Source organism: Mytilus galloprovincialis, chromosome 3 (assembly GCF_965363235.1).
Source record: "Mytilus galloprovincialis chromosome 3, xbMytGall1.hap1.1, whole genome shotgun sequence".
Lineage (NCBI taxonomy): Eukaryota > Metazoa > Mollusca > Bivalvia > Mytilida > Mytilidae > Mytilus > Mytilus galloprovincialis.
In genome coordinates, this window is record NC_134840.1 from 94776801 (window position 1) to 94804094 (window position 27294).

The window sequence follows — 27294 nt, forward strand, 5'->3', positions numbered from 1 at the left end:
TGTGGGGCATAGTGTTCTAGGCCTATGGACACATATTCTTATTTTGTAGGTTCCAATTTTTATGGTTAACGGAAAGATCATTTGTGTGTTGGTTTTAAATTTGTGGAAAATTCATATCTTGGATACTAATATTTGAAGTTTTGATTACATCAAAATATTAAAGAAAATGTTACTGTATAAGAATACTTTCATAGTCAGAATATGAATGATGAAGACAAAATCAAAGGAAATAAAAACTGAAAAAAATAATCATCAGTATATTATGTATGATACACAACATTCCCTGGAGACTCTTTATAGGCATCTGTGTACAAAAATGTTATCACACAAATACATAAGAAAAAACAACAAAATTACTGTAACAAGAAAAAATTGCATAATATTAATTTTCACAGAATGGATGTACTTGGTTAGATGATTGAATAAAAGATAAAATTATAAAATAACTGATCTAAAATTCAAATTTTGAAAAGAATTTAAAAAGAGACAGAACAATACATAAACTCACAATTACAAGTACCAAATGAGTCAGTGTATGAAACATGTATGTATAGTTTGTTTTTGGAGTTTAAATTTTTTCGACATTTTATTCTTGAATTAGTTACTATATTTCTAACATTGAACATTTTTTAATGGCCATAAAAGTAGACAAAATAAGACCTTTGTAACTATTAATGTATTTAAAACTAAATTCTGCATTTTTTTAATAAGCAAAATGTGCAACAAAAGTTTCCATGGCAATTTGAAGGCAAATATTTATTTCTGTTTATATCATAATTTTAACTTGAATAATATTCAACATATCATTTTAGAAAACAGTACTTTTAAATTATATGCAGGATCACCCATTTATATTACTTTCTGATTTCTCTGTATCAATTTTCATTAAGAATCGTCAAATATAAACTCTTCTGCACTTTTATGTGTGTTTGATGATAATGACGTATACATCCCAATGTGATTAAACAAATTTGGTTCAATTTGATATGCAGGTATACCAGATTGTTTAATAAAAGTATGGAGAGCCAAATCTGTATGCAAATCTTTGTAATTGCTTTCAAGAAAGTTGACCACTTCAGGTATGAATTGACTAGAAAACAACATGGCTGGTGTACAGCAGCCAGGGGAAGGTCTCAAAGTATAAAAATGTTTAGATGAACTGAAAAACTCCATTACATTTTGTCTTCCTATTGTTAAAACTACTAATACAAATAACCAAACACCATATAAAAAATAGGCATCTCGTATAAAATTAGATCTAGATTTACACGTCATTAAATTTATAGCAACCAAAGTGCTGCCCCCTATGCATCCTATACATATTATTTCTGATAATCTTGTCAATTCAACACCATATCCTTGCCATTTTGGAGGGTAGAACAGTTTTATGTATGCAAATTCTTCTTGCAGGGTACTCCTAGATTTCCTTTTCAAATATTGTAATTTATTATGAATTATTTCTAAAGCATTTGACCTTGGCATTGAATCATCTTCAATCATCAACACATATTTTGGTCGAAGAGAATGTGCAGTTTCCAAACAGAACATGTAATCAACTGTTTCTTTGTAGTAATTGTTTGGATAAATTTTAGTACCGTATAAAAATCTCCGCTCAAAATCATATGTAATTGGCAAAGAAGACAACCCATATCTTTGAATTACCGGAATGCTGGACTTTAATTTGACAACTTCGGTGTAATTCTGAGGAAACACATCTACGTTACATATCATCATAATTTTATTTGGAAAGATTTTATCCTGAACAAACATTTTATGAGTAGCTGCTACGGTCTGCAATATGTATCCAGATTTATCGTACTCTTGATTTGTTCTGTTTACGGTCACTATGACAACAGCTAGTTCAGGTTCTCCAATATATTCAGGCAATGAGGTTTCATTGATTGTTGCCAAATATTGCATTGCCTTTGCCAGACGTTGATTGTTCAGTGTATTGGCCCATGTTTTTATTGAATCTTCTCCATGGAATAAAGTAAATACCATTGAAAATGGTTTATTCCGGCTATAGAATACCACAACAGGTAGAATGATGGAAAAACTTAGCAGAAACAATATCATGTGTGGTAGAAGTTTTGATGAAGCAGCCATTGTATTTTCCTCCCTTCCATTACTTTAAAACCAGTTGTCTAATCCATATTAAGTATTGAAGGAAAATCTGCAAAAATAAAAAAAATCTGAACATGCAGTAAACATTTTATCCTACTAAAATTGAGAACATATATGGTATTCTTTTCAAGAGCAAAATATGAAAGACTTCTGGTGTGTCCATTATTAATGAAATATACAAATTGTGGAATTTCAAAACTGTCATTTATATGGGACGATTAAACGTGTTTACTCAAACGATATCTTCTGATAATGAGTCTTCTAAGTTAGGAATTCAGATGTTTGATTTATGGTTTGCTATTGATATCCCTATTGGATATGGTTTGTAGTGAAAAGAGTATGGTAGATTTTGATTGTTGCTCAAGGAATCGAGGCTCACACATGCATCAATAAACACTTTTCAAAGTAAAAAAAATGCTGGCTTTAAAAGCTTGACCTTTTGCTCTAATCCTCTTGTATGAATACTAGTACATGCACATGATGTAATAGATGTTTGGTTAATGAGACATCACAAAAACACTAGAACTCTATGAAACCCACTCTTCAACCGCTTATTTTGCCAAACCAAAAAAAAAACAATTATTTTGGCGCCGTATTGTACTTAAGAATTGAATGCTTCTTTTTGTAACTCCATTGGGGTGTAAAAGCGTTGAACGAAGTACATTTTGTATGAAGCGCGGAAGCGCTTCATACTAAATATGTGCGCACGGTCAACGCTTTTACAACCCTATGAAGTTACTAAAAGAAGCATTCAATACTTATAATTACATTTTTTTAGCAATGATCATGAAAACACGAATTTTATTATTGTTTTATTTAATTCACCTGTGCACTTTATTGTGGGACCACGTGTTATCATGAATGAAAAGTTTTATTGAGCAATGCAATTGCTTACGGAATAACATGTGATGTGCAGTTAGCCAATCAGAATAAAGTATCATAATGAAACATACATCTTATGTAATTATAAAACAATAAACGAGCACTAACTAAGTTTTGTATCTATACTTAAAACTCGCCTGCAGTGCAGGGGTTTCGTAGTGACTTAAAAATCGACAGTTGCTGGTTCTACGTCAAGGACATATCGAAGCCAGATTAATAAGACTAAGCTTAACATGTGCCAATCACGCCGAAAGCAAGTAGAGTACTGCAATTTAAAGTAGTGGTGTTTCTTCTTCTTGAAAAACTTTGATTAAAACCAATTATAATATGTTATGGTTTTCATGTGTGTTTTCCAAGAGAATGTGCAGGTTGTTATGGTTGTATGCGTTTTCCATGTTCTACGATAGTAAGTTGTTCTGATTTTATGTGTTTTCCAAGTTCAACGATAGCAGGTTGTTATGGTTTTATGTGTTTTTCAAGATCTACGTTAGCAGATTGTTATGGTTTTAAAGCATTTTCCAGGTTCTACGATACTGCGGCAGGTTGTTGTGATTTAATCACGAGTGCTTGGAAGATGTGACCCCTTTTTCTTTGTTGCAGATATGTTCATATAATTTCTTTAATGTTTCAACATAACTTAATTTTCCATTATTTATGGTTTTCTTGCTATTACTAGCACAATTTTACATTGTGGACCGTTTATAGATATACGACACCTCTTTTAATACCTTTTTTCGTTTTAAATATGCATCTAATATTTGCGACTGGATGCTAAGCAAGTTCAGCGCTAATAAGCTGAAATCAAAGATCACGACGATATTTGTATTGACAATATTAATATAAAAACAGGGACAGTCTATAATAATAATAAAGGGATTCATTCCCCAAGTTATTTTTTTATAATAGCATATGTAAGCATAAGAGCACGCAGAACTTTGTCGAAAACAATCAAACTATATATAAACCAACATAATCATCGTATGATATTTAAAGACATAATTATTAAAATGTGTGTTTGGTGTGTTATTTTTTGCATTCAGATTATGTGTAGTTGCATCTAATTACATTAATTTTATCTTTATATATTTCTTCTCAAATGCCCTTACTCTAGATCTGTATAGGTATTGATCCTAATATGTGATGGAAAAGTATTCAGACTTTGTTAAAACTTGTCTGATCCTACAGATTTGCTCTTTCAGCAACTAAAATATTTTAAAAATTGACTTAAACCCGAGACATGTATATACATATATGTGTATATCCCTTGATAAGTTTTCTTAAAACCTGCGAATAAGACTGTGTTAATAGCAAACATTCTATAAATAGACTGAGACTTTTAAAGAATAATTAATTTGTTATAAACATGGAAATTAATTTAGACTGTCTTACCTGGTCGTCTATTACTTTGACTTTACATCAATCTTAAATGGTGTATAGCTATGTAACACGAAACTATCCGCTAAATTATACATTTATAATTTAATTTGTCAAAATGAATAAAGTTAGTAAGGTCATTTATGCGACGTGACCTATGAGCCATTTACTGTTTTCGTTAATGTAAATAAAGAATACATTTGAATTATTAAGTCCTGACTCCATATTTTACAAAACGACTGAGTACTTTGAGATACGAAGAACCACTCGCGACATTTTAATTGTTCGTCTCCGTTACGGTCTAAGAACTGCATGACGTCGATTGAGGGTTAAAATCATGAATTTCAAATTTTGTGGTCAATTTTTTTTATTGTTGTTTTGACAAGTTCTAGTTAAAATCTGATACTTCATGTATATTTCTTACCTGTAAATTTCTGATATTTCTGCTCTTATACCGGTGAAGATACATAATTACATAAGCTATGTATGGTATTTCAAAGTTAATACCATATTATTCATGTCATTATGTAATTAATCCCAGTATGAATACATTTTACATAAAACGAAAAAGAAAATATTAGTTTTCGTAATGAGAACTATGAAATACTCGGTGGCGGATCCAAAATTTTTCGTTGAAGTAGGGACACTGACTGCCTAAGGGGAGCCCGCTTCAGTCCTGCTCCAGTGATTTCCTATATAATCAATCAAATGTTGTCCTAAAAAGGGAGAGTCACCCTGGCCCCTCTAACAAATCCGCCACTGAAACTTCAATTTATACCGTAGAACCTTGACATATTTTGAAATATGGCCCCTCTAACAAATCCGCCACTGAAACTTCAATTTATACCGTAGAACCTTTGCATATTTTGAAATATTTCAGTTTAGGACAATCGAAAGCAGGTTTTCAATTTGTATTTGAAATACACTTGAGCACTAAGTACGCACTTTTAATTAAACTGAATTTTCAGAACTTGATAGCATTTTTGATTTCCCCCTGTTATAATTTGTCTTCCTTTGTATGGAATAATGTTGCTAAAACCCTAGTGTTTCGTGGATTTTAATTATTTCATTTTCTTTGATACATGCGTTGTCTGTATTACCAATGACTTTTGGTTTTAGAAAATGACTCTACTCTCGGTAATTAGACTCTGTAAGGTTGATTCTATAATGTAACTATTTGGGACTTTTATATTGAAATCAAAGGAAGGTCGTACTATACAAATCCTTGATTTGATGCAACATTTCCATATGGTCCGTGTAACACTTATCAATTCAAAGTTTTAAAAAGTTTTGAAACTTTAGATTTTTGGAATTTTGATCAAAGTTTTAAAATATCAAAATTTCAAAATTGTGTAAAAGTTTTTAAATTTGGAAATTTTTACCAAATTATTAAAATAATAAAATTCTAAATATCGTTTATAAATTTGATAGTTTAGGAATTTGATCTAACTTTTAAAATACTAAACCTAACGTGCAATTTTGATTATTTCACTTTTTGAAAGTTTGATTTTTTAAATTTTTGATTAAAATATTAAAAATAGAAAAGGGGCGAAAAGAGGGGTACCTGTAAACACTGATGTAAGCACGGCTCTGATAACAATAATTCTTAGTTATAAATAAATAGCACGAAATATATCAAATCATTTTTAATTACAAAATAAATAATGGAAAGAAGAAGCCTTTTTTTATATAAAAAATATTAGACATCACATGGGATAACAGTATCCTGAAATTTTAAGGTTGTGCATCTATCAAAAAAAAATTGTTAAACCTTTTTAAACCGGAATTGAATAAGTTGATTTAAATCTCTTATATATAATGTTAACGTTTGAGATAAATAATTCAGAGCTATTTGGTGTTCCCAGTGCCCAATATTTAGAAGTAACAGTGAGAACTGACCAACTCGCAGTAAACCAAATAGTATTATTCGCCTTTTGACGTTCCTGATGAAGGTAGATCCAGAAAAATTCGGTTTCATGCAACTTTAAACGTTTTGTTTTCTTTTTTATCGATTGCATGACGATAATACATTGCCTTTTATGATTTATTTCAGTTCCAAAAAATAACACGGAAGGAATACCCCTCTTAGTGCGTAGCTAAATTTCAAAACATTGTCCAGAAACGGGTCAATTTCAGTAAAAAATACCAAAAACAATAAATTGTTATTCAGTCTTGTATAACAGCATGTTAACTCAAATAATTGAAGAATTACGAAACATAAAGTATAGATGTTTATTTTTTTTCAAAAAATAACGTTATTTATATGACATGACGTAACGTCATAATGATGATCACGTCACGTCCTAAGGAAGTTTTGTGCTATTCAATTAGTGAGGCCCCTCATGGGGGGGTCCTAGTAATCACATAATCACCATTTTTTTGCCAATATAATCACATAATCATTAAATATTTGCTTATCTTTAGTAATCAAATAATCATAAACTAAAAATACAGTCCTAGGTAATCAAATAATCATGAAATATTTGGCTTAATAATCAAATAATCATTAAAAAAACGGCCAAGTAATCACATAATCAAAAACCCCATGAGGGCCCTCATTAGTCAAGCACTTTGCAGTGTTTTGAAGAAAATTTCAGTTTTTGCAAAACAGCACTATACTTTACAAAATTTCAAGTCAGATTAACTTATTTTCGGTTGATCATCTTAGATCAAATCAAACAGGGGCGTAGCTAGAAAGAAACGATCTGCAAGCAACTACCGCCATTAAGAAAAAGCGAAACCCAACGTCCACGGCTTCCCTCTTCATCTTCACACAATTACTATCATTGTTTTCATAGAACATTGCAAGGTTCATGTTCGGAACCAAATCGAAATATATTGGTTTCACTAATGTTTTGCAATAATTATATCACATAATCTATAATTATGTTTATATAGAGATAGATTCCTTCTGATAAGAAATTATCAGGTTTGTATTATATATGCTATTTATAAATTTTATATGTTTGCAATCAATCCTACACTAATATAGCGTTTCGGCGGTATTTTTTTATGATAAATAAAATATTGTTATATAGGTCCGCCATCATCAGGGATTGTCCTATATGTTTAAAAAATTATGGTTTCTTTACCTTGGTCGATGTCAGAATATCTGATAAATTTCTGTGCCTTTTATAAGCAATTATCGGTGTTTTTGTGAATACTTCATTGCAAACCACATTATCTCTTATGAGATGCCAATGTTTTAAAAGGTGTTTTCGTAATTTGCTTATGCAAGGATTATATTTAGTAGCCATTACAAGAGGAATTTCCTCTTTACGTTTCCCTTCCTTAGTTGAAAACAAATGTTTTCTCTCTTTGGTTAAGGCTTCATTGAAGCTAGACATGATTTCAGTGTCAGTGTAACCCCTATTTATCAAATTCTGTTTGAACTTTAAGAGAATTTCTCTAAGGTCATTATCATTGTTTGTTGATCTTCTGTAACGAATTACTTCTCCCCGGATAAATGCTTTAAACACGTGCTCCGTATGAGAGCTATTTCTGTGCAAATATAGAAAAGAATTCGTAGGTTTGAAATGGGTTTTCATGTCTAATATATTATCTGCTATAAATCTTCTGCCCTTGAATAAATGAACGTCTAGAAATGTTGTGTCAGATTCTGAAATTTCATATGTGAATTTGAGAAATTTGTGATGGCTATTAGCCAATTTAAAAAATTCTTCAAGTTCAGGTCTTTTACCGTGGTGTATTATTATTCCATCATCCATGTATCTGGCATAATAAAATATGTTTGTCTTGTAAGGAAATGACGAAATAATTTCTTTCATTATTTGATATAATAAAATATTACAACATTCCGGTGCACAGCAGGCCCCAATTGCAGAACCTAGACATTGTTGATATAATTGATCATTAAATTCAAAGATATTATGTTGCAGAACATATCCCAAGAGGGAAACTAAATCATCTGTAGAGGGATATTTTATAGTGTAATGCGATTTATCAAATGCATCATATGCTGCTCTTACTGCTAAAAGAATTTCTTCAATTGGACAGTTGGTAAACATCTGACTTATGTCAAAACTACATAATAGGCAATTGTCTAATGGTTTGATTGTTTCTATTTTTTGTATAAAATCAGATGAATCTCTGATGAAAGTATGGTGTTTCTTAACTATTGGCACAAGAAAATAATCAACATAACGACCTATGTATTCAGTGATCGTACCAATCTGGGAAATGATAGGTCTCCCTGGAGGAACTATTAAATCAATATTAAATCCTTTTCTCATGACATTGTCATAATCTACAAAATTTATTTTGTGTATTTTCGGTAATATATGCATTTGTCCCGGTCCGTAATTTTTCTGATTGCCATTTATCATGTATTTGAATGAAATTTCGTCAATTTCATTATGAATGTGCATTCTAGTGACATAATCATTGATATTATTTCTGAGAACCTTGAAGTCAAAACCGTCAAGACTTGTGTAGTGATGCGATTGTAATTGCCGATAAGCTTCGGATAAGTAAATACTCTTATCAAGAACAACAACATTGTTGCTTTTATCAGCTTTCTTAATAAGAATTGATTTGTCTCGCAAAAGTGAAGATATGCTTGACCTCTCACCAGGTTTCAGATTGTCTCTAAATCTCCGAGGCTGCATTGACGACAACTCATGTTTTGTTTGGAAAATATAATTTTCAAGTGCATCACAGCTGTAGTGAGGTTCATATTTGCTATTCTCCCTGAATGGGTGTATATTTTCATTCTTTGAATAAAATAGAAATTTACATCTTAATTTTCTAGCAAATTCATTAAAGTCTCTCATTAAATCATTTTTTGCCCCTTTCAATGCGGGAGCAGGTATGAATTTCAACCCTTTTGAAAGCAGCAAATATTCATTGTCAGTTAAAGTTTTCATTGACAGATTAACCACATGCTGTTTAGCCTGTTTTATTTGGAATTTTATTTTTGATTGTTGCATTGCAACTTTGTTTCTTTGGCGCTTGCCATACTTTTTCTTTTTCATATGAACATTAAAGCGTCTAGCCATGACTGCCGCAATATCGCAGAGATGAAATTGTCTTGTGTGTCAATGCAGACTGGGAAACTCAATGGGGTGTGGCTGGATAGCATAGCTATTATCTGATTGGTCATTGATATAAATTTACTGATTGACAGGAAGTAACGAAAACATTGGAAGTTTAACACATTTTTATATTGATAATTATCCCATATGAAAAATATCAAAACAATAAAATATTTACTGTTCATCATGCGTTATGGAATACAAAAAGCGACTAAATAATGTCTGATAAAAAAGAATAACATACCATTAAATAGAAAATTAATCTCAATGTGAAAAAAACATATAGTCTGTCAAATAATCACGTTCAAAATTTTACGCACTCATCCAGTAGGTATAACCAATATGTTCATGTTTACACAGTATAATGTTTATTACACAGTTATTTAGTATGGTCTTCCTCTCCTGTTGTTGCCCTTTTTGAAATGGATGTTGGATCTCTTCCATGTAGGGATGGGTTGTTTGGCACGTATGTCGGTTTTGAACTCTGCTAGATCCTTCTCCTGGCGTTCCTTCATGTCCAAGAATCTCTTAGCCAAATCGGATCGAGCCAGGCCAGCACATTTAGTTGCTGCACCAATGATAGTTTTGGTGTTATCTAGTTTTTTCTTAATTTCCCCATCAATGTCAGAAATTTTATTGTCTAGGAATTTAACGGACTCTGTAAGGAGGGTTGTTTTGGTTTCCTTCAGCTTGGTTGTCCATATTTCAACCAGTTCCTTTGAATAATCTCTATTCAAGAGGTCCGGTCTACAATCAAGAAGGATTTTGCAGAATGGAGGAATGTTCCCATCCTCTTGCAGGCCATAGGCCAATCCCTCTCTGGCCTTAGCTATGGCCAGTTTGCTGTTCATAATAGTCCTCAAATCCCTGACGGCGCCAGATACCACATCCGAGAAATCACTTTCAGTTTTGTCCTCCTCCTTCTTCGATGCCGACGAAATATTTGTCAGGGGAAGAGATAGGTCAAAATCCTCCGTATCAATAGGGTCCTTGAAGTCATCCTGTGTTGGTGGAATTTCCTCCTTTTTGGATTTATTTAGAGACAGCTTACTCATCTTTACTAGAAATGGCGTGCAGTACATTAAACGTTCAAAGTATAAATGACCAAAGTCTACTAGTGTCAAAGATCACTAGAATGGCAGGAAGTACATTGTCTTATAGGATCTCATAAATCTTATGAGGGTGAAAGGGGGACCGGCAAAATCGACAAATTTTGCTACTTGTTGGTAATTATAAATTTGTTACGGTTGAAATTTTCAAAGGCCACCGAAGCACTATCAGGCTGGTTTGAGCAAACAATTGACTGTAATAAAATACAGTCATGGAGTCTTTGTTAAAACAATAGAGCTTATAACATGGTTTATATATGTATTATGATCTCTTTGTAAATATTACAATGCAATGACATTAATTGAGTGAAGTATGGGAAAACCGGATAATCAACTAAATGATTATTCTCGGGTAAGTTCCGGTGGGCAAAAACCCAACATAAACAATTAAGAAAAAGCGAAACCCAACGTCCACGGCTTCCCTCTTCATCTTCACACAATTACTATCATTGTTTTCATAGAACATTGCAAGGTTCATGTTCGGAACCAAATCGAAATATATTGGTTTCACTAATGTTTTGCAATAATTATATCACATAATCTATAATTATGTTTATATAGAGATAGATTCCTTCTGATAAGAAATTATCAGGTTTGTATTATATATGCTATTTATAAATTTTATATGTTTGCAATCAATCCTACACTAATATAGCGTTTCGGCGGTATTTTTTTATGATAAATAAAATATTGTTATATAGGTCCGCCATCATCAGGGATTGTCCTATATGTTTAAAAAATTATGGTTTCTTTACCTTGGTCGATGTCAGAATATCTGATAAATTTCTGTGCCTTTTATAAGCAATTATCGGTGTTTTTGTGAATACTTCATTGCAAACCACATTATCTCTTATGAGATGCCAATGTTTTAAAAGGTGTTTTCGTAATTTGCTTATGCAAGGATTATATTTAGTAGCCATTACAAGAGGAATTTCCTCTTTACGTTTCCCTTCCTTAGTTGAAAACAAATGTTTTCTCTCTTTGGTTAAGGCTTCATTGAAGCTAGACATGATTTCAGTGTCAGTGTAACCCCTATTTATCAAATTCTGTTTGAACTTTAAGAGAATTTCTCTAAGGTCATTATCATTGTTTGTTGATCTTCTGTAACGAATTACTTCTCCCCGGATAAATGCTTTAAACACGTGCTCCGTATGAGAGCTATTTCTGTGCAAATATAGAAAAGAATTCGTAGGTTTGAAATGGGTTTTCATGTCTAATATATTATCTGCTATAAATCTTCTGCCCTTGAATAAATGAACGTCTAGAAATGTTGTGTCAGATTCTGAAATTTCATATGTGAATTTGAGAAATTTGTGATGGCTATTAGCCAATTTAAAAAATTCTTCAAGTTCAGGTCTTTTACCGTGGTGTATTATTATTCCATCATCCATGTATCTGGCATAATAAAATATGTTTGTCTTGTAAGGAAATGACGAAATAATTTCTTTCATTATTTGATATAATAAAATATTACAACATTCCGGTGCACAGCAGGCCCCAATTGCAGAACCTAGACATTGTTGATATAATTGATCATTAAATTCAAAGATATTATGTTGCAGAACATATCCCAAGAGGGAAACTAAATCATCTGTAGAGGGATATTTTATAGTGTAATGCGATTTATCAAATGCATCATATGCTGCTCTTACTGCTAAAAGAATTTCTTCAATTGGACAGTTGGTAAACATCTGACTTATGTCAAAACTACATAATAGGCAATTGTCTAATGGTTTGATTGTTTCTATTTTTTGTATAAAATCAGATGAATCTCTGATGAAAGTATGGTGTTTCTTAACTATTGGCACAAGAAAATAATCAACATAACGACCTATGTATTCAGTGATCGTACCAATCTGGGAAATGATAGGTCTCCCTGGAGGAACTATTAAATCAATATTAAATCCTTTTCTCATGACATTGTCATAATCTACAAAATTTATTTTGTGTATTTTCGGTAATATATGCATTTGTCCCGGTCCGTAATTTTTCTGATTGCCATTTATCATGTATTTGAATGAAATTTCGTCAATTTCATTATGAATGTGCATTCTAGTGACATAATCATTGATATTATTTCTGAGAACCTTGAAGTCAAAACCGTCAAGACTTGTGTAGTGATGCGATTGTAATTGCCGATAAGCTTCGGATAAGTAAATACTCTTATCAAGAACAACAACATTGTTGCTTTTATCAGCTTTCTTAATAAGAATTGATTTGTCTCGCAAAAGTGAAGATATGCTTGACCTCTCACCAGGTTTCAGATTGTCTCTAAATCTCCGAGGCTGCATTGACGACAACTCATGTTTTGTTTGGAAAATATAATTTTCAAGTGCATCACAGCTGTAGTGAGGTTCATATTTGCTATTCTCCCTGAATGGGTGTATATTTTCATTCTTTGAATAAAATAGAAATTTACATCTTAATTTTCTAGCAAATTCATTAAAGTCTCTCATTAAATCATTTTTTGCCCCTTTCAATGCGGGAGCAGGTATGAATTTCAACCCTTTTGAAAGCAGCAAATATTCATTGTCAGTTAAAGTTTTCATTGACAGATTAACCACATGCTGTTTAGCCTGTTTTATTTGGAATTTTATTTTTGATTGTTGCATTGCAACTTTGTTTCTTTGGCGCTTGCCATACTTTTTCTTTTTCATATGAACATTAAAGCGTCTAGCCATGACTGCCGCAATATCGCAGAGATGAAATTGTCTTGTGTGTCAATGCAGACTGGGAAACTCAATGGGGTGTGGCTGGATAGCATAGCTATTATCTGATTGGTCATTGATATAAATTTACTGATTGACAGGAAGTAACGAAAACATTGGAAGTTTAACACATTTTTATATTGATAATTATCCCATATGAAAAATATCAAAACAATAAAATATTTACTGTTCATCATGCGTTATGGAATACAAAAAGCGACTAAATAATGTCTGATAAAAAAGAATAACATACCATTAAATAGAAAATTAATCTCAATGTGAAAAAAACATATAGTCTGTCAAATAATCACGTTCAAAATTTTACGCACTCATCCAGTAGGTATAACCAATATGTTCATGTTTACACAGTATAATGTTTATTACACAGTTATTTAGTATGGTCTTCCTCTCCTGTTGTTGCCCTTTTTGAAATGGATGTTGGATCTCTTCCATGTAGGGATGGGTTGTTTGGCACGTATGTCGGTTTTGAACTCTGCTAGATCCTTCTCCTGGCGTTCCTTCATGTCCAAGAATCTCTTAGCCAAATCGGATCGAGCCAGGCCAGCACATTTAGTTGCTGCACCAATGATAGTTTTGGTGTTATCTAGTTTTTTCTTAATTTCCCCATCAATGTCAGAAATTTTATTGTCTAGGAATTTAACGGACTCTGTAAGGAGGGTTGTTTTGGTTTCCTTCAGCTTGGTTGTCCATATTTCAACCAGTTCCTTTGAATAATCTCTATTCAGGAGGTCCGGTCTACAATCAAGAAGGATTTTGCAGAATGGAGGAATGTTCCCATCCTCTTGCAGGCCATAGGCCAATCCCTCTCTGGCCTTAGCTATGGCCAGTTTGCTGTTCATAATAGTCCTCAAATCCCTGACGGCGCCAGATACCACATCCGAGAAATCACTTTCAGTTTTGTCCTCCTCCTTCTTCGATGCCGACGAAATATTTGTCAGGGGAAGAGATAGGTCAAAATCCTCCGTATCAATAGGGTCCTTGAAGTCATCCTGTGTTGGTGGAATTTCCTCCTTTTTGGATTTATTTAGAGACAGCTTACTCATCTTTACTAGAAATGGCGTGCAGTACATTAAACGTTCAAAGTATAAATGACCAAAGTCTACTAGTGTCAAAGATCACTAGAATGGCAGGAAGTACATTGTCTTATAGGATCTCATAAATCTTATGAGGGTGAAAGGGGGACCGGCAAAATCGACAAATTTTGCTACTTGTTGGTAATTATAAATTTGTTACGGTTGAAATTTTCAAAGGCCACCGAAGCACTATCAGGCTGGTTTGAGCAAACAATTGACTGTAATAAAATACAGTCATGGAGTCTTTGTTAAAACAATAGAGCTTATAACATGGTTTATATATGTATTATGATCTCTTTGTAAATATTACAATGCAATGACATTAATTGAGTGAAGTATGGGAAAACCGGATAATCAACTAAATGATTATTCTCGGGTAAGTTCCGGTGGGCAAAAACCCAACATAAACAATTAAGAAAAAGCGAAACCCAACGTCCACGGCTTCCCTCTTCATCTTCACACAATTACTATCATTGTTTTCATAGAACATTGCAAGGTTCATGTTCGGAACCAAATCGAAATATATTGGTTTCACTAATGTTTTGCAATAATTATATCACATAATCTATAATTATGTTTATATAGAGATAGATTCCTTCTGATAAGAAATTATCAGGTTTGTATTATATATGCTATTTATAAATTTTATATGTTTGCAATCAATCCTACACTAATATAGCGTTTCGGCGGTATTTTTTTATGATAAATAAAATATTGTTATATAGGTCCGCCATCATCAGGGATTGTCCTATATGTTTAAAAAATTATGGTTTCTTTACCTTGGTCGATGTCAGAATATCTGATAAATTTCTGTGCCTTTTATAAGCAATTATCGGTGTTTTTGTGAATACTTCATTGCAAACCACATTATCTCTTATGAGATGCCAATGTTTTAAAAGGTGTTTTCGTAATTTGCTTATGCAAGGATTATATTTAGTAGCCATTACAAGAGGAATTTCCTCTTTACGTTTCCCTTCCTTAGTTGAAAACAAATGTTTTCTCTCTTTGGTTAAGGCTTCATTGAAGCTAGACATGATTTCAGTGTCAGTGTAACCCCTATTTATCAAATTCTGTTTGAACTTTAAGAGAATTTCTCTAAGGTCATTATCATTGTTTGTTGATCTTCTGTAACGAATTACTTCTCCCCGGATAAATGCTTTAAACACGTGCTCCGTATGAGAGCTATTTCTGTGCAAATATAGAAAAGAATTCGTAGGTTTGAAATGGGTTTTCATGTCTAATATATTATCTGCTATAAATCTTCTGCCCTTGAATAAATGAACGTCTAGAAATGTTGTGTCAGATTCTGAAATTTCATATGTGAATTTGAGAAATTTGTGATGGCTATTAGCCAATTTAAAAAATTCTTCAAGTTCAGGTCTTTTACCGTGGTGTATTATTATTCCATCATCCATGTATCTGGCATAATAAAATATGTTTGTCTTGTAAGGAAATGACGAAATAATTTCTTTCATTATTTGATATAATAAAATATTACAACATTCCGGTGCACAGCAGGCCCCAATTGCAGAACCTAGACATTGTTGATATAATTGATCATTAAATTCAAAGATATTATGTTGCAGAACATATCCCAAGAGGGAAACTAAATCATCTGTAGAGGGATATTTTATAGTGTAATGCGATTTATCAAATGCATCATATGCTGCTCTTACTGCTAAAAGAATTTCTTCAATTGGACAGTTGGTAAACATCTGACTTATGTCAAAACTACATAATAGGCAATTGTCTAATGGTTTGATTGTTTCTATTTTTTGTATAAAATCAGATGAATCTCTGATGAAAGTATGGTGTTTCTTAACTATTGGCACAAGAAAATAATCAACATAACGACCTATGTATTCAGTGATCGTACCAATCTGGGAAATGATAGGTCTCCCTGGAGGAACTATTAAATCAATATTAAATCCTTTTCTCATGACATTGTCATAATCTACAAAATTTATTTTGTGTATTTTCGGTAATATATGCATTTGTCCCGGTCCGTAATTTTTCTGATTGCCATTTATCATGTATTTGAATGAAATTTCGTCAATTTCATTATGAATGTGCATTCTAGTGACATAATCATTGATATTATTTCTGAGAACCTTGAAGTCAAAACCGTCAAGACTTGTGTAGTGATGCGATTGTAATTGCCGATAAGCTTCGGATAAGTAAATACTCTTATCAAGAACAACAACATTGTTGCTTTTATCAGCTTTCTTAATAAGAATTGATTTGTCTCGCAAAAGTGAAGATATGCTTGACCTCTCACCAGGTTTCAGATTGTCTCTAAATCTCCGAGGCTGCATTGACGACAACTCATGTTTTGTTTGGAAAATATAATTTTCAAGTGCATCACAGCTGTAGTGAGGTTCATATTTGCTATTCTCCCTGAATGGGTGTATATTTTCATTCTTTGAATAAAATAGAAATTTACATCTTAATTTTCTAGCAAATTCATTAAAGTCTCTCATTAAATCATTTTTTGCCCCTTTCAATGCGGGAGCAGGTATGAATTTCAACCCTTTTGAAAGCAGCAAATATTCATTGTCAGTTAAAGTTTTCATTGACAGATTAACCACATGCTGTTTAGCCTGTTTTATTTGGAATTTTATTTTTGATTGTTGCATTGCAACTTTGTTTCTTTGGCGCTTGCCATACTTTTTCTTTTTCATATGAACATTAAAGCGTCTAGCCATGACTGCCGCAATATCGCAGAGATGAAATTGTCTTGTGTGTCAATGCAGACTGGGAAACTCAATGGGGTGTGGCTGGATAGCATAGCTATTATCTGATTGGTCATTGATATAAATTTACTGATTGACAGGAAGTAACGAAAACATTGGAAGTTTAACACATTTTTATATTGATAATTATCCCATATGAAAAATATCAAAACAATAAAATATTTACTGTTCATCATGCGTTATGGAATACAAAAAGCGACTAAATAATGTCTGATAAAAAAGAATAACATACCATTAAATAGAAAATTAATCTCAATGTGAAAAAAACATATAGTCTGTCAAATAATCACGTTCAAAATTTTACGCACTCATCCAGTAGGTATAACCAATATGTTCATGTTTACACAGTATAATGTTTATTACACAGTTATTTAGTATGGTCTTCCTCTCCTGTTGTTGCCCTTTTTGAAATGGATGTTGGATCTCTTCCATGTAGGGATGGGTTGTTTGGCACGTATGTCGGTTTTGAACTCTGCTAGATCCTTCTCCTGGCGTTCCTTCATGTCCAAGAATCTCTTAGCCAAATCGGATCGAGCCAGGCCAGCACATTTAGTTGCTGCACCAATGATAGTTTTGGTGTTATCTAGTTTTTTCTTAATTTCCCCATCAATGTCAGAAATTTTATTGTCTAGGAATTTAACGGACTCTGTAAGGAGGGTTGTTTTGGTTTCCTTCAGCTTGGTTGTCCATATTTCAACCAGTTCCTTTGAATAATCTCTATTCAGGAGGTCCGGTCTACAATCAAGAAGGATTTTGCAGAATGGAGGAATGTTCCCATCCTCTTGCAGGCCATAGGCCAATCCCTCTCTGGCCTTAGCTATGGCCAGTTTGCTGTTCATAATAGTCCTCAAATCCCTGACGGCGCCAGATACCACATCCGAGAAATCACTTTCAGTTTTGTCCTCCTCCTTCTTCGATGCCGACGAAATATTTGTCAGGGGAAGAGATAGGTCAAAATCCTCCGTATCAATAGGGTCCTTGAAGTCATCCTGTGTTGGTGGAATTTCCTCCTTTTTGGATTTATTTAGAGACAGCTTACTCATCTTTACTAGAAATGGCGTGCAGTACATTAAACGTTCAAAGTATAAATGACCAAAGTCTACTAGTGTCAAAGATCACTAGAATGGCAGGAAGTACATTGTCTTATAGGATCTCATAAATCTTATGAGGGTGAAAGGGGGACCGGCAAAATCGACAAATTTTGCTACTTGTTGGTAATTATAAATTTGTTACGGTTGAAATTTTCAAAGGCCACCGAAGCACTATCAGGCTGGTTTGAGCAAACAATTGACTGTAATAAAATACAGTCATGGAGTCTTTGTTAAAACAATAGAGCTTATAACATGGTTTATATATGTATTATGATCTCTTTGTAAATATTACAATGCAATGACATTAATTGAGTGAAGTATGGGAAAACCGGATAATCAACTAAATGATTATTCTCGGGTAAGTTCCGGTGGGCAAAAACCCAACATAAACAATTAAGAAAAAGCGAAACCCAACGTCCACGGCTTCCCTCTTCATCTTCACACAATTACTATCATTGTTTTCATAGAACATTGCAAGGTTCATGTTCGGAACCAAATCGAAATATATTGGTTTCACTAATGTTTTGCAATAATTATATCACATAATCTATAATTATGTTTATATAGAGATAGATTCCTTCTGATAAGAAATTATCAGGTTTGTATTATATATGCTATTTATAAATTTTATATGTTTGCAATCAATCCTACACTAATATAGCGTTTCGGCGGTATTTTTTTATGATAAATAAAATATTGTTATATAGGTCCGCCATCATCAGGGATTGTCCTATATGTTTAAAAAATTATGGTTTCTTTACCTTGGTCGATGTCAGAATATCTGATAAATTTCTGTGCCTTTTATAAGCAATTATCGGTGTTTTTGTGAATACTTCATTGCAAACCACATTATCTCTTATGAGATGCCAATGTTTTAAAAGGTGTTTTCGTAATTTGCTTATGCAAGGATTATATTTAGTAGCCATTACAAGAGGAATTTCCTCTTTACGTTTCCCTTCCTTAGTTGAAAACAAATGTTTTCTCTCTTTGGTTAAGGCTTCATTGAAGCTAGACATGATTTCAGTGTCAGTGTAACCCCTATTTATCAAATTCTGTTTGAACTTTAAGAGAATTTCTCTAAGGTCATTATCATTGTTTGTTGATCTTCTGTAACGAATTACTTCTCCCCGGATAAATGCTTTAAACACGTGCTCCGTATGAGAGCTATTTCTGTGCAAATATAGAAAAGAATTCGTAGGTTTGAAATGGGTTTTCATGTCTAATATATTATCTGCTATAAATCTTCTGCCCTTGAATAAATGAACGTCTAGAAATGTTGTGTCAGATTCTGAAATTTCATATGTGAATTTGAGAAATTTGTGATGGCTATTAGCCAATTTAAAAAATTCTTCAAGTTCAGGTCTTTTACCGTGGTGTATTATTATTCCATCATCCATGTATCTGGCATAATAAAATATGTTTGTCTTGTAAGGAAATGACGAAATAATTTCTTTCATTATTTGATATAATAAAATATTACAACATTCCGGTGCACAGCAGGCCCCAATTGCAGAACCTAGACATTGTTGATATAATTGATCATTAAATTCAAAGATATTATGTTGCAGAACATATCCCAAGAGGGAAACTAAATCATCTGTAGAGGGATATTTTATAGTGTAATGCGATTTATCAAATGCATCATATGCTGCTCTTACTGCTAAAAGAATTTCTTCAATTGGACAGTTGGTAAACATCTGACTTATGTCAAAACTACATAATAGGCAATTGTCTAATGGTTTGATTGTTTCTATTTTTTGTATAAAATCAGATGAATCTCTGATGAAAGTATGGTGTTTCTTAACTATTGGCACAAGAAAATAATCAACATAACGACCTATGTATTCAGTGATCGTACCAATCTGGGAAATGATAGGTCTCCCTGGAGGAACTATTAAATCAATATTAAATCCTTTTCTCATGACATTGTCATAATCTACAAAATTTATTTTGTGTATTTTCGGTAATATATGCATTTGTCCCGGTCCGTAATTTTTCTGATTGCCATTTATCATGTATTTGAATGAAATTTCGTCAATTTCATTATGAATGTGCATTCTAGTGACATAATCATTGATATTATTTCTGAGAACCTTGAAGTCAAAACCGTCAAGACTTGTGTAGTGATGCGATTGTAATTGCCGATAAGCTTCGGATAAGTAAATACTCTTATCAAGAACAACAACATTGTTGCTTTTATCAGCTTTCTTAATAAGAATTGATTTGTCTCGCAAAAGTGAAGATATGCTTGACCTCTCACCAGGTTTCAGATTGTCTCTAAATCTCCGAGGCTGCATTGACGACAACTCATGTTTTGTTTGGAAAATATAATTTTCAAGTGCATCACAGCTGTAGTGAGGTTCATATTTGCTATTCTCCCTGAATGGGTGTATATTTTCATTCTTTGAATAAAATAGAAATTTACATCTTAATTTTCTAGCAAATTCATTAAAGTCTCTCATTAAATCATTTTTTGCCCCTTTCAATGCGGGAGCAGGTATGAATTTCAACCCTTTTGAAAGCAGCAAATATTCATTGTCAGTTAAAGTTTTCATTGACAGATTAACCACATGCTGTTTAGCCTGTTTTATTTGGAATTTTATTTTTGATTGTTGCATTGCAACTTTGTTTCTTTGGCGCTTGCCATACTTTTTCTTTTTCATATGAACATTAAAGCGTCTAGCCATGACTGCCGCAATATCGCAGAGATGAAATTGTCTTGTGTGTCAATGCAGACTGGGAAACTCAATGGGGTGTGGCTGGATAGCATAGCTATTATCTGATTGGTCATTGATATAAATTTACTGATTGACAGGAAGTAACGAAAACATTGGAAGTTTAACACATTTTTATATTGATAATTATCCCATATGAAAAATATCAAAACAATAAAATATTTACTGTTCATCATGCGTTATGGAATACAAAAAGCGACTAAATAATGTCTGATAAAAAAGAATAACATACCATTAAATAGAAAATTAATCTCAATGTGAAAAAAACATATAGTCTGTCAAATAATCACGTTCAAAATTTTACGCACTCATCCAGTAGGTATAACCAATATGTTCATGTTTACACAGTATAATGTTTATTACACAGTTATTTAGTATGGTCTTCCTCTCCTGTTGTTGCCCTTTTTGAAATGGATGTTGGATCTCTTCCATGTAGGGATGGGTTGTTTGGCACGTATGTCGGTTTTGAACTCTGCTAGATCCTTCTCCTGGCGTTCCTTCATGTCCAAGAATCTCTTAGCCAAATCGGATCGAGCCAGGCCAGCACATTTAGTTGCTGCACCAATGATAGTTTTGGTGTTATCTAGTTTTTTCTTAATTTCCCCATCAATGTCAGAAATTTTATTGTCTAGGAATTTAACGGACTCTGTAAGGAGGGTTGTTTTGGTTTCCTTCAGCTTGGTTGTCCATATTTCAACCAGTTCCTTTGAATAATCTCTATTCAGGAGGTCCGGTCTACAATCAAGAAGGATTTTGCAGAATGGAGGAATGTTCCCATCCTCTTGCAGGCCATAGGCCAATCCCTCTCTGGCCTTAGCTATGGCCAGTTTGCTGTTCATAATAGTCCTCAAATCCCTGACGGCGCCAGATACCACATCCGAGAAATCACTTTCAGTTTTGTCCTCCTCCTTCTTCGATGCCGACGAAATATTTGTCAGGGGAAGAGATAGGTCAAAATCCTCCGTATCAATAGGGTCCTTGAAGTCATCCTGTGTTGGTGGAATTTCCTCCTTTTTGGATTTATTTAGAGACAGCTTACTCATCTTTACTAGAAATGGCGTGCAGTACATTAAACGTTCAAAGTATAAATGACCAAAGTCTACTAGTGTCAAAGATCACTAGAATGGCAGGAAGTACATTGTCTTATAGGATCTCATAAATCTTATGAGGGTGAAAGGGGGACCGGCAAAATCGACAAATTTTGCTACTTGTTGGTAATTATAAATTTGTTACGGTTGAAATTTTCAAAGGCCACCGAAGCACTATCAGGCTGGTTTGAGCAAACAATTGACTGTAATAAAATACAGTCATGGAGTCTTTGTTAAAACAATAGAGCTTATAACATGGTTTATATATGTATTATGATCTCTTTGTAAATATTACAATGCAATGACATTAATTGAGTGAAGTATGGGAAAACCGGATAATCAACTAAATGATTATTCTCGGGTAAGTTCCGGTGGGCAAAAACCCAACATAAACAATTAAGAAAAAGCGAAACCCAACGTCCATGGCTTCCCTCTTCATCTTCACACAATTACTATCATTGTTTTCATAGAACATTGCAAGGTTCATGTTCGGAACCAAATCGAAATATATTGGTTTCACTAATGTTTTGCAATAATTATATCACATAATCTATAATTATGTTTATATAGAGATAGATTCCTTCTGATAAGAAATTATCAGGTTTGTATTATATATGCTATTTATAAATTTTATATGTTTGCAATCAATCCTACACTAATATAGCGTTTCGGCGGTATTTTTTTATGATAAATAAAATATTGTTATATAGGTCCGCCATCATCAGGGATTGTCCTATATGTTTAAAAAATTATGGTTTCTTTACCTTGGTCGATGTCAGAATATCTGATAAATTTCTGTGCCTTTTATAAGCAATTATCGGTGTTTTTGTGAATACTTCATTGCAAACCACATTATCTCTTATGAGATGCCAATGTTTTAAAAGGTGTTTTCGTAATTTGCTTATGCAAGGATTATATTTAGTAGCCATTACAAGAGGAATTTCCTCTTTACGTTTCCCTTCCTTAGTTGAAAACAAATGTTTTCTCTCTTTGGTTAAGGCTTCATTGAAGCTAGACATGATTTCAGTGTCAGTGTAACCCCTATTTATCAAATTCTGTTTGAACTTTAAGAGAATTTCTCTAAGGTCATTATCATTGTTTGTTGATCTTCTGTAACGAATTACTTCTCCCCGGATAAATGCTTTAAACACGTGCTCCGTATGAGAGCTATTTCTGTGCAAATATAGAAAAGAATTCGTAGGTTTGAAATGGGTTTTCATGTCTAATATATTATCTGCTATAAATCTTCTGCCCTTGAATAAATGAACGTCTAGAAATGTTGTGTCAGATTCTGAAATTTCATATGTGAATTTGAGAAATTTGTGATGGCTATTAGCCAATTTAAAAAATTCTTCAAGTTCAGGTCTTTTACCGTGGTGTATTATTATTCCATCATCCATGTATCTGGCATAATAAAATATGTTTGTCTTGTAAGGAAATGACGAAATAATTTCTTTCATTATTTGATATAATAAAATATTACAACATTCCGGTGCACAGCAGGCCCCAATTGCAGAACCTAGACATTGTTGATATAATTGATCATTAAATTCAAAGATATTATGTTGCAGAACATATCCCAAGAGGGAAACTAAATCATCTGTAGAGGGATATTTTATAGTGTAATGCGATTTATCAAATGCATCATATGCTGCTCTTACTGCTAAAAGAATTTCTTCAATTGGACAGTTGGTAAACATCTGACTTATGTCAAAACTACATAATAGGCAATTGTCTAATGGTTTGATTGTTTCTATTTTTTGTATAAAATCAGATGAATCTCTGATGAAAGTATGGTGTTTCTTAACTATTGGCACAAGAAAATAATCAACATAACGACCTATGTATTCAGTGATCGTACCAATCTGGGAAATGATAGGTCTCCCTGGAGGAACTATTAAATCAATATTAAATCCTTTTCTCATGACATTGTCATAATCTACAAAATTTATTTTGTGTATTTTCGGTAATATATGCATTTGTCCCGGTCCGTAATTTTTCTGATTGCCATTTATCATGTATTTGAATGAAATTTCGTCAATTTCATTATGAATGTGCATTCTAGTGACATAATCATTGATATTATTTCTGAGAACCTTGAAGTCAAAACCGTCAAGACTTGTGTAGTGATGCGATTGTAATTGCCGATAAGCTTCGGATAAGTAAATACTCTTATCAAGAACAACAACATTGTTGCTTTTATCAGCTTTCTTAATAAGAATTGATTTGTCTCGCAAAAGTGAAGATATGCTTGACCTCTCACCAGGTTTCAGATTGTCTCTAAATCTCCGAGGCTGCATTGACGACAACTCATGTTTTGTTTGGAAAATATAATTTTCAAGTGCATCACAGCTGTAGTGAGGTTCATATTTGCTATTCTCCCTGAATGGGTGTATATTTTCATTCTTTGAATAAAATAGAAATTTACATCTTAATTTTCTAGCAAATTCATTAAAGTCTCTCATTAAATCATTTTTTTGCCCCTTTCAATGCGGGAGCAGGTATGAATTTCAACCCTTTTGAAAGCAGCAAATATTCATTGTCAGTTAAAGTTTTCATTGACAGATTAACCACATGCTGTTTAGCCTGTTTTATTTGGAATTTTATTTTTGATTGTTGCATTGCAACTTTGTTTCTTTGGCGCTTGCCATACTTTTTCTTTTTCATATGAACATTAAAGCGTCTAGCCATGACTGCCGCAATATCGCAGAGATGAAATTGTCTTGTGTGTCAATGCAGACTGGGAAACTCAATGGGGTGTGGCTGGATAGCATAGCTATTATCTGATTGGTCATTGATATAAATTTACTGATTGACAGGAAGTAACGAAAACATTGGAAGTTTAACACATTTTTATATTGATAATTATCCCATATGAAAAATATCAAAACAATAAAATATTTACTGTTCATCATGCGTTATGGAATACAAAAAGCGACTAAATAATGTCTGATAAAAAAGAATAACATACCATTAAATAGAAAATTAATCTCAATGTGAAAAAAACATATAGTCTGTCAAATAATCACGTTCAAAATTTTACGCACTCATCCAGTAGGTATAACCAATATGTTCATGTTTACACAGTATAATGTTTATTACACAGTTATTTAGTATGGTCTTCCTCTCCTGTTGTTGCCCTGTTTTTTTCACATTGAGATTAATTTTCTATTTAATGGTATGTTATTCTTTTTTATCAGACATTATTTAGTCGCTTTTTGTATTCCATAACGCATGATGAACAGTAAATATTTTATTGTTTTGATATTTTTCATATGGGATAATTATCAATATAAAAATGTGTTAAACTTCCAATGTTTTCGTTACTTCCTGTCAATCAGTAAATTTATATCAATGACCAATCAGATAATAGCTATGCTATCCAGCCACACCCCATTGAGTTTCCCAGTCTGCATTGACACACAAGACAATTTCATCTCTGCGATATTGCGGCAGTCATGGCTAGACGCTTTAATGTTCATATGAAAAAGAAAAAGTATGGCAAGCGCCAAAGAAACAAAGTTGCAATGCAACAATCAAAAATAAAATTCCAAATAAAACAGGCTAAACAGCATGTGGTTAATCTGTCAATGAAAACTTTAACTGACAATGAATATTTGCTGCTTTCAAAAGGGTTGAAATTCATACCTGCTCCCGCATTGAAAGGGGCAAAAAATGATTTAATGAGAGACTTTAATGAATTTGCTAGAAAATTAAGATGTAAATTTCTATTTTATTCAAAGAATGAAAATATACACCCATTCAGGGAGAATAGCAAATATGAACCTCACTACAGCTGTGATGCACTTGAAAATTATATTTTCCAAACAAAACATGAGTTGTCGTCAATGCAGCCTCGGAGATTTAGAGACAATCTGAAACCTGGTGAGAGGTCAAGCATATCTTCACTTTTGCGAGACAAATCAATTCTTATTAAGAAAGCTGATAAAAGCAACAATGTTGTTGTTCTTGATAAGAGTATTTACTTATCCGAAGCTTATCGGCAATTACAATCGCATCACTACACAAGTCTTGACGGTTTTGACTTCAAGGTTCTCAGAAATAATATCAATGATTATGTCACTAGAATGCACATTCATAATGAAATTGACGAAATTTCATTCAAATACATGATAAATGGCAATCAGAAAAATTACGGACCGGGACAAATGCATATATTACCGAAAATACACAAAATAAATTTTGTAGATTATGACAATGTCATGAGAAAAGGATTTAATATTGATTTAATAGTTCCTCCAGGGAGACCTATCATTTCCCAGATTGGTACGATCACTGAATACATAGGTCGTTATGTTGATTATTTTCTTGTGCCAATAGTTAAGAAACACCATACTTTCATCAGAGATTCATCTGATTTTATACAAAAAATAGAAACAATCAAACCATTAGACAATTGCCTATTATGTAGTTTTGACATAAGTCAGATGTTTACCAACTGTCCAATTGAAGAAATTCTTTTAGCAGTAAGAGCAGCATATGATGCATTTGATAAATCGCATTACACTATAAAATATCCCTCTACAGATGATTTAGTTTCCCTCTTGGGATATGTTCTGCAACATAATATCTTTGAATTTAATGATCAATTATATCAACAATGTCTAGGTTCTGCAATTGGGGCCTGCTGTGCACCGGAATGTTGTAATATTTTATTATATCAAATAATGAAAGAAATTATTTCGTCATTTCCTTACAAGACAAACATATTTTATTATGCCAGATACATGGATGATGGAATAATAATACACCACGGTAAAAGACCTGAACTTGAAGAATTTTTTAAATTGGCTAATAGCCATCACAAATTTCTCAAATTCACATATGAAATTTCAGAATCTGACACAACATTTCTAGACGTTCATTTATTCAAGGGCAGAAGATTTATAGCAGATAATATATTAGACATGAAAACCCATTTCAAACCTACGAATTCTTTTCTATATTTGCACAGAAATAGCTCTCATACGGAGCACGTGTTTAAAGCATTTATCCGGGGAGAAGTAATTCGTTACAGAAGATCAACAAACAATGATAATGACCTTAGAGAAATTCTCTTAAAGTTCAAACAGAATTTGATAAATAGGGGTTACACTGACACTGAAATCATGTCTAGCTTCAATGAAGCCTTAACCAAAGAGAGAAAACATTTGTTTTCAACTAAGGAAGGGAAACGTAAAGAGGAAATTCCTCTTGTAATGGCTACTAAATATAATCCTTGCATAAGCAAATTACGAAAACACCTTTTAAAACATTGGCAT

The 27294-nt window shown here is 32.8% G+C and overlaps 1 protein-coding gene across 2 annotated transcripts; it reads right to left on the reverse strand.

Annotated features, from left to right (window-relative positions):
* Positions 1–734: 734 nt before the first annotated feature.
* LOC143069442 (GPI-N-acetylgalactosamine transferase PGAP4-like) lies at positions 735–4905 on the reverse strand. Of its 2 annotated transcripts, none has more exons than XM_076244078.1 (2): positions 4805–4905; positions 735–2173 (listed from the first exon to the last, which is right to left on the reverse strand). In XM_076244078.1, the coding sequence occupies exon 2, from the start codon at positions 2104–2106 to the stop codon at positions 886–888; it is 1221 nt and encodes a 406-aa protein (XP_076100193.1). In that variant the 5' UTR covers positions 2107–2173; positions 4805–4905; the 3' UTR covers positions 735–885. The 2 variants fall into 2 exon arrangements, with proteins under 2 accessions (XP_076100193.1, XP_076100192.1); XM_076244077.1 differs by lacking the exon at positions 4805–4905 and adding an exon at positions 4396–4536.
* Between the last annotated feature and the right edge of the window lie 22389 nt (positions 4906–27294).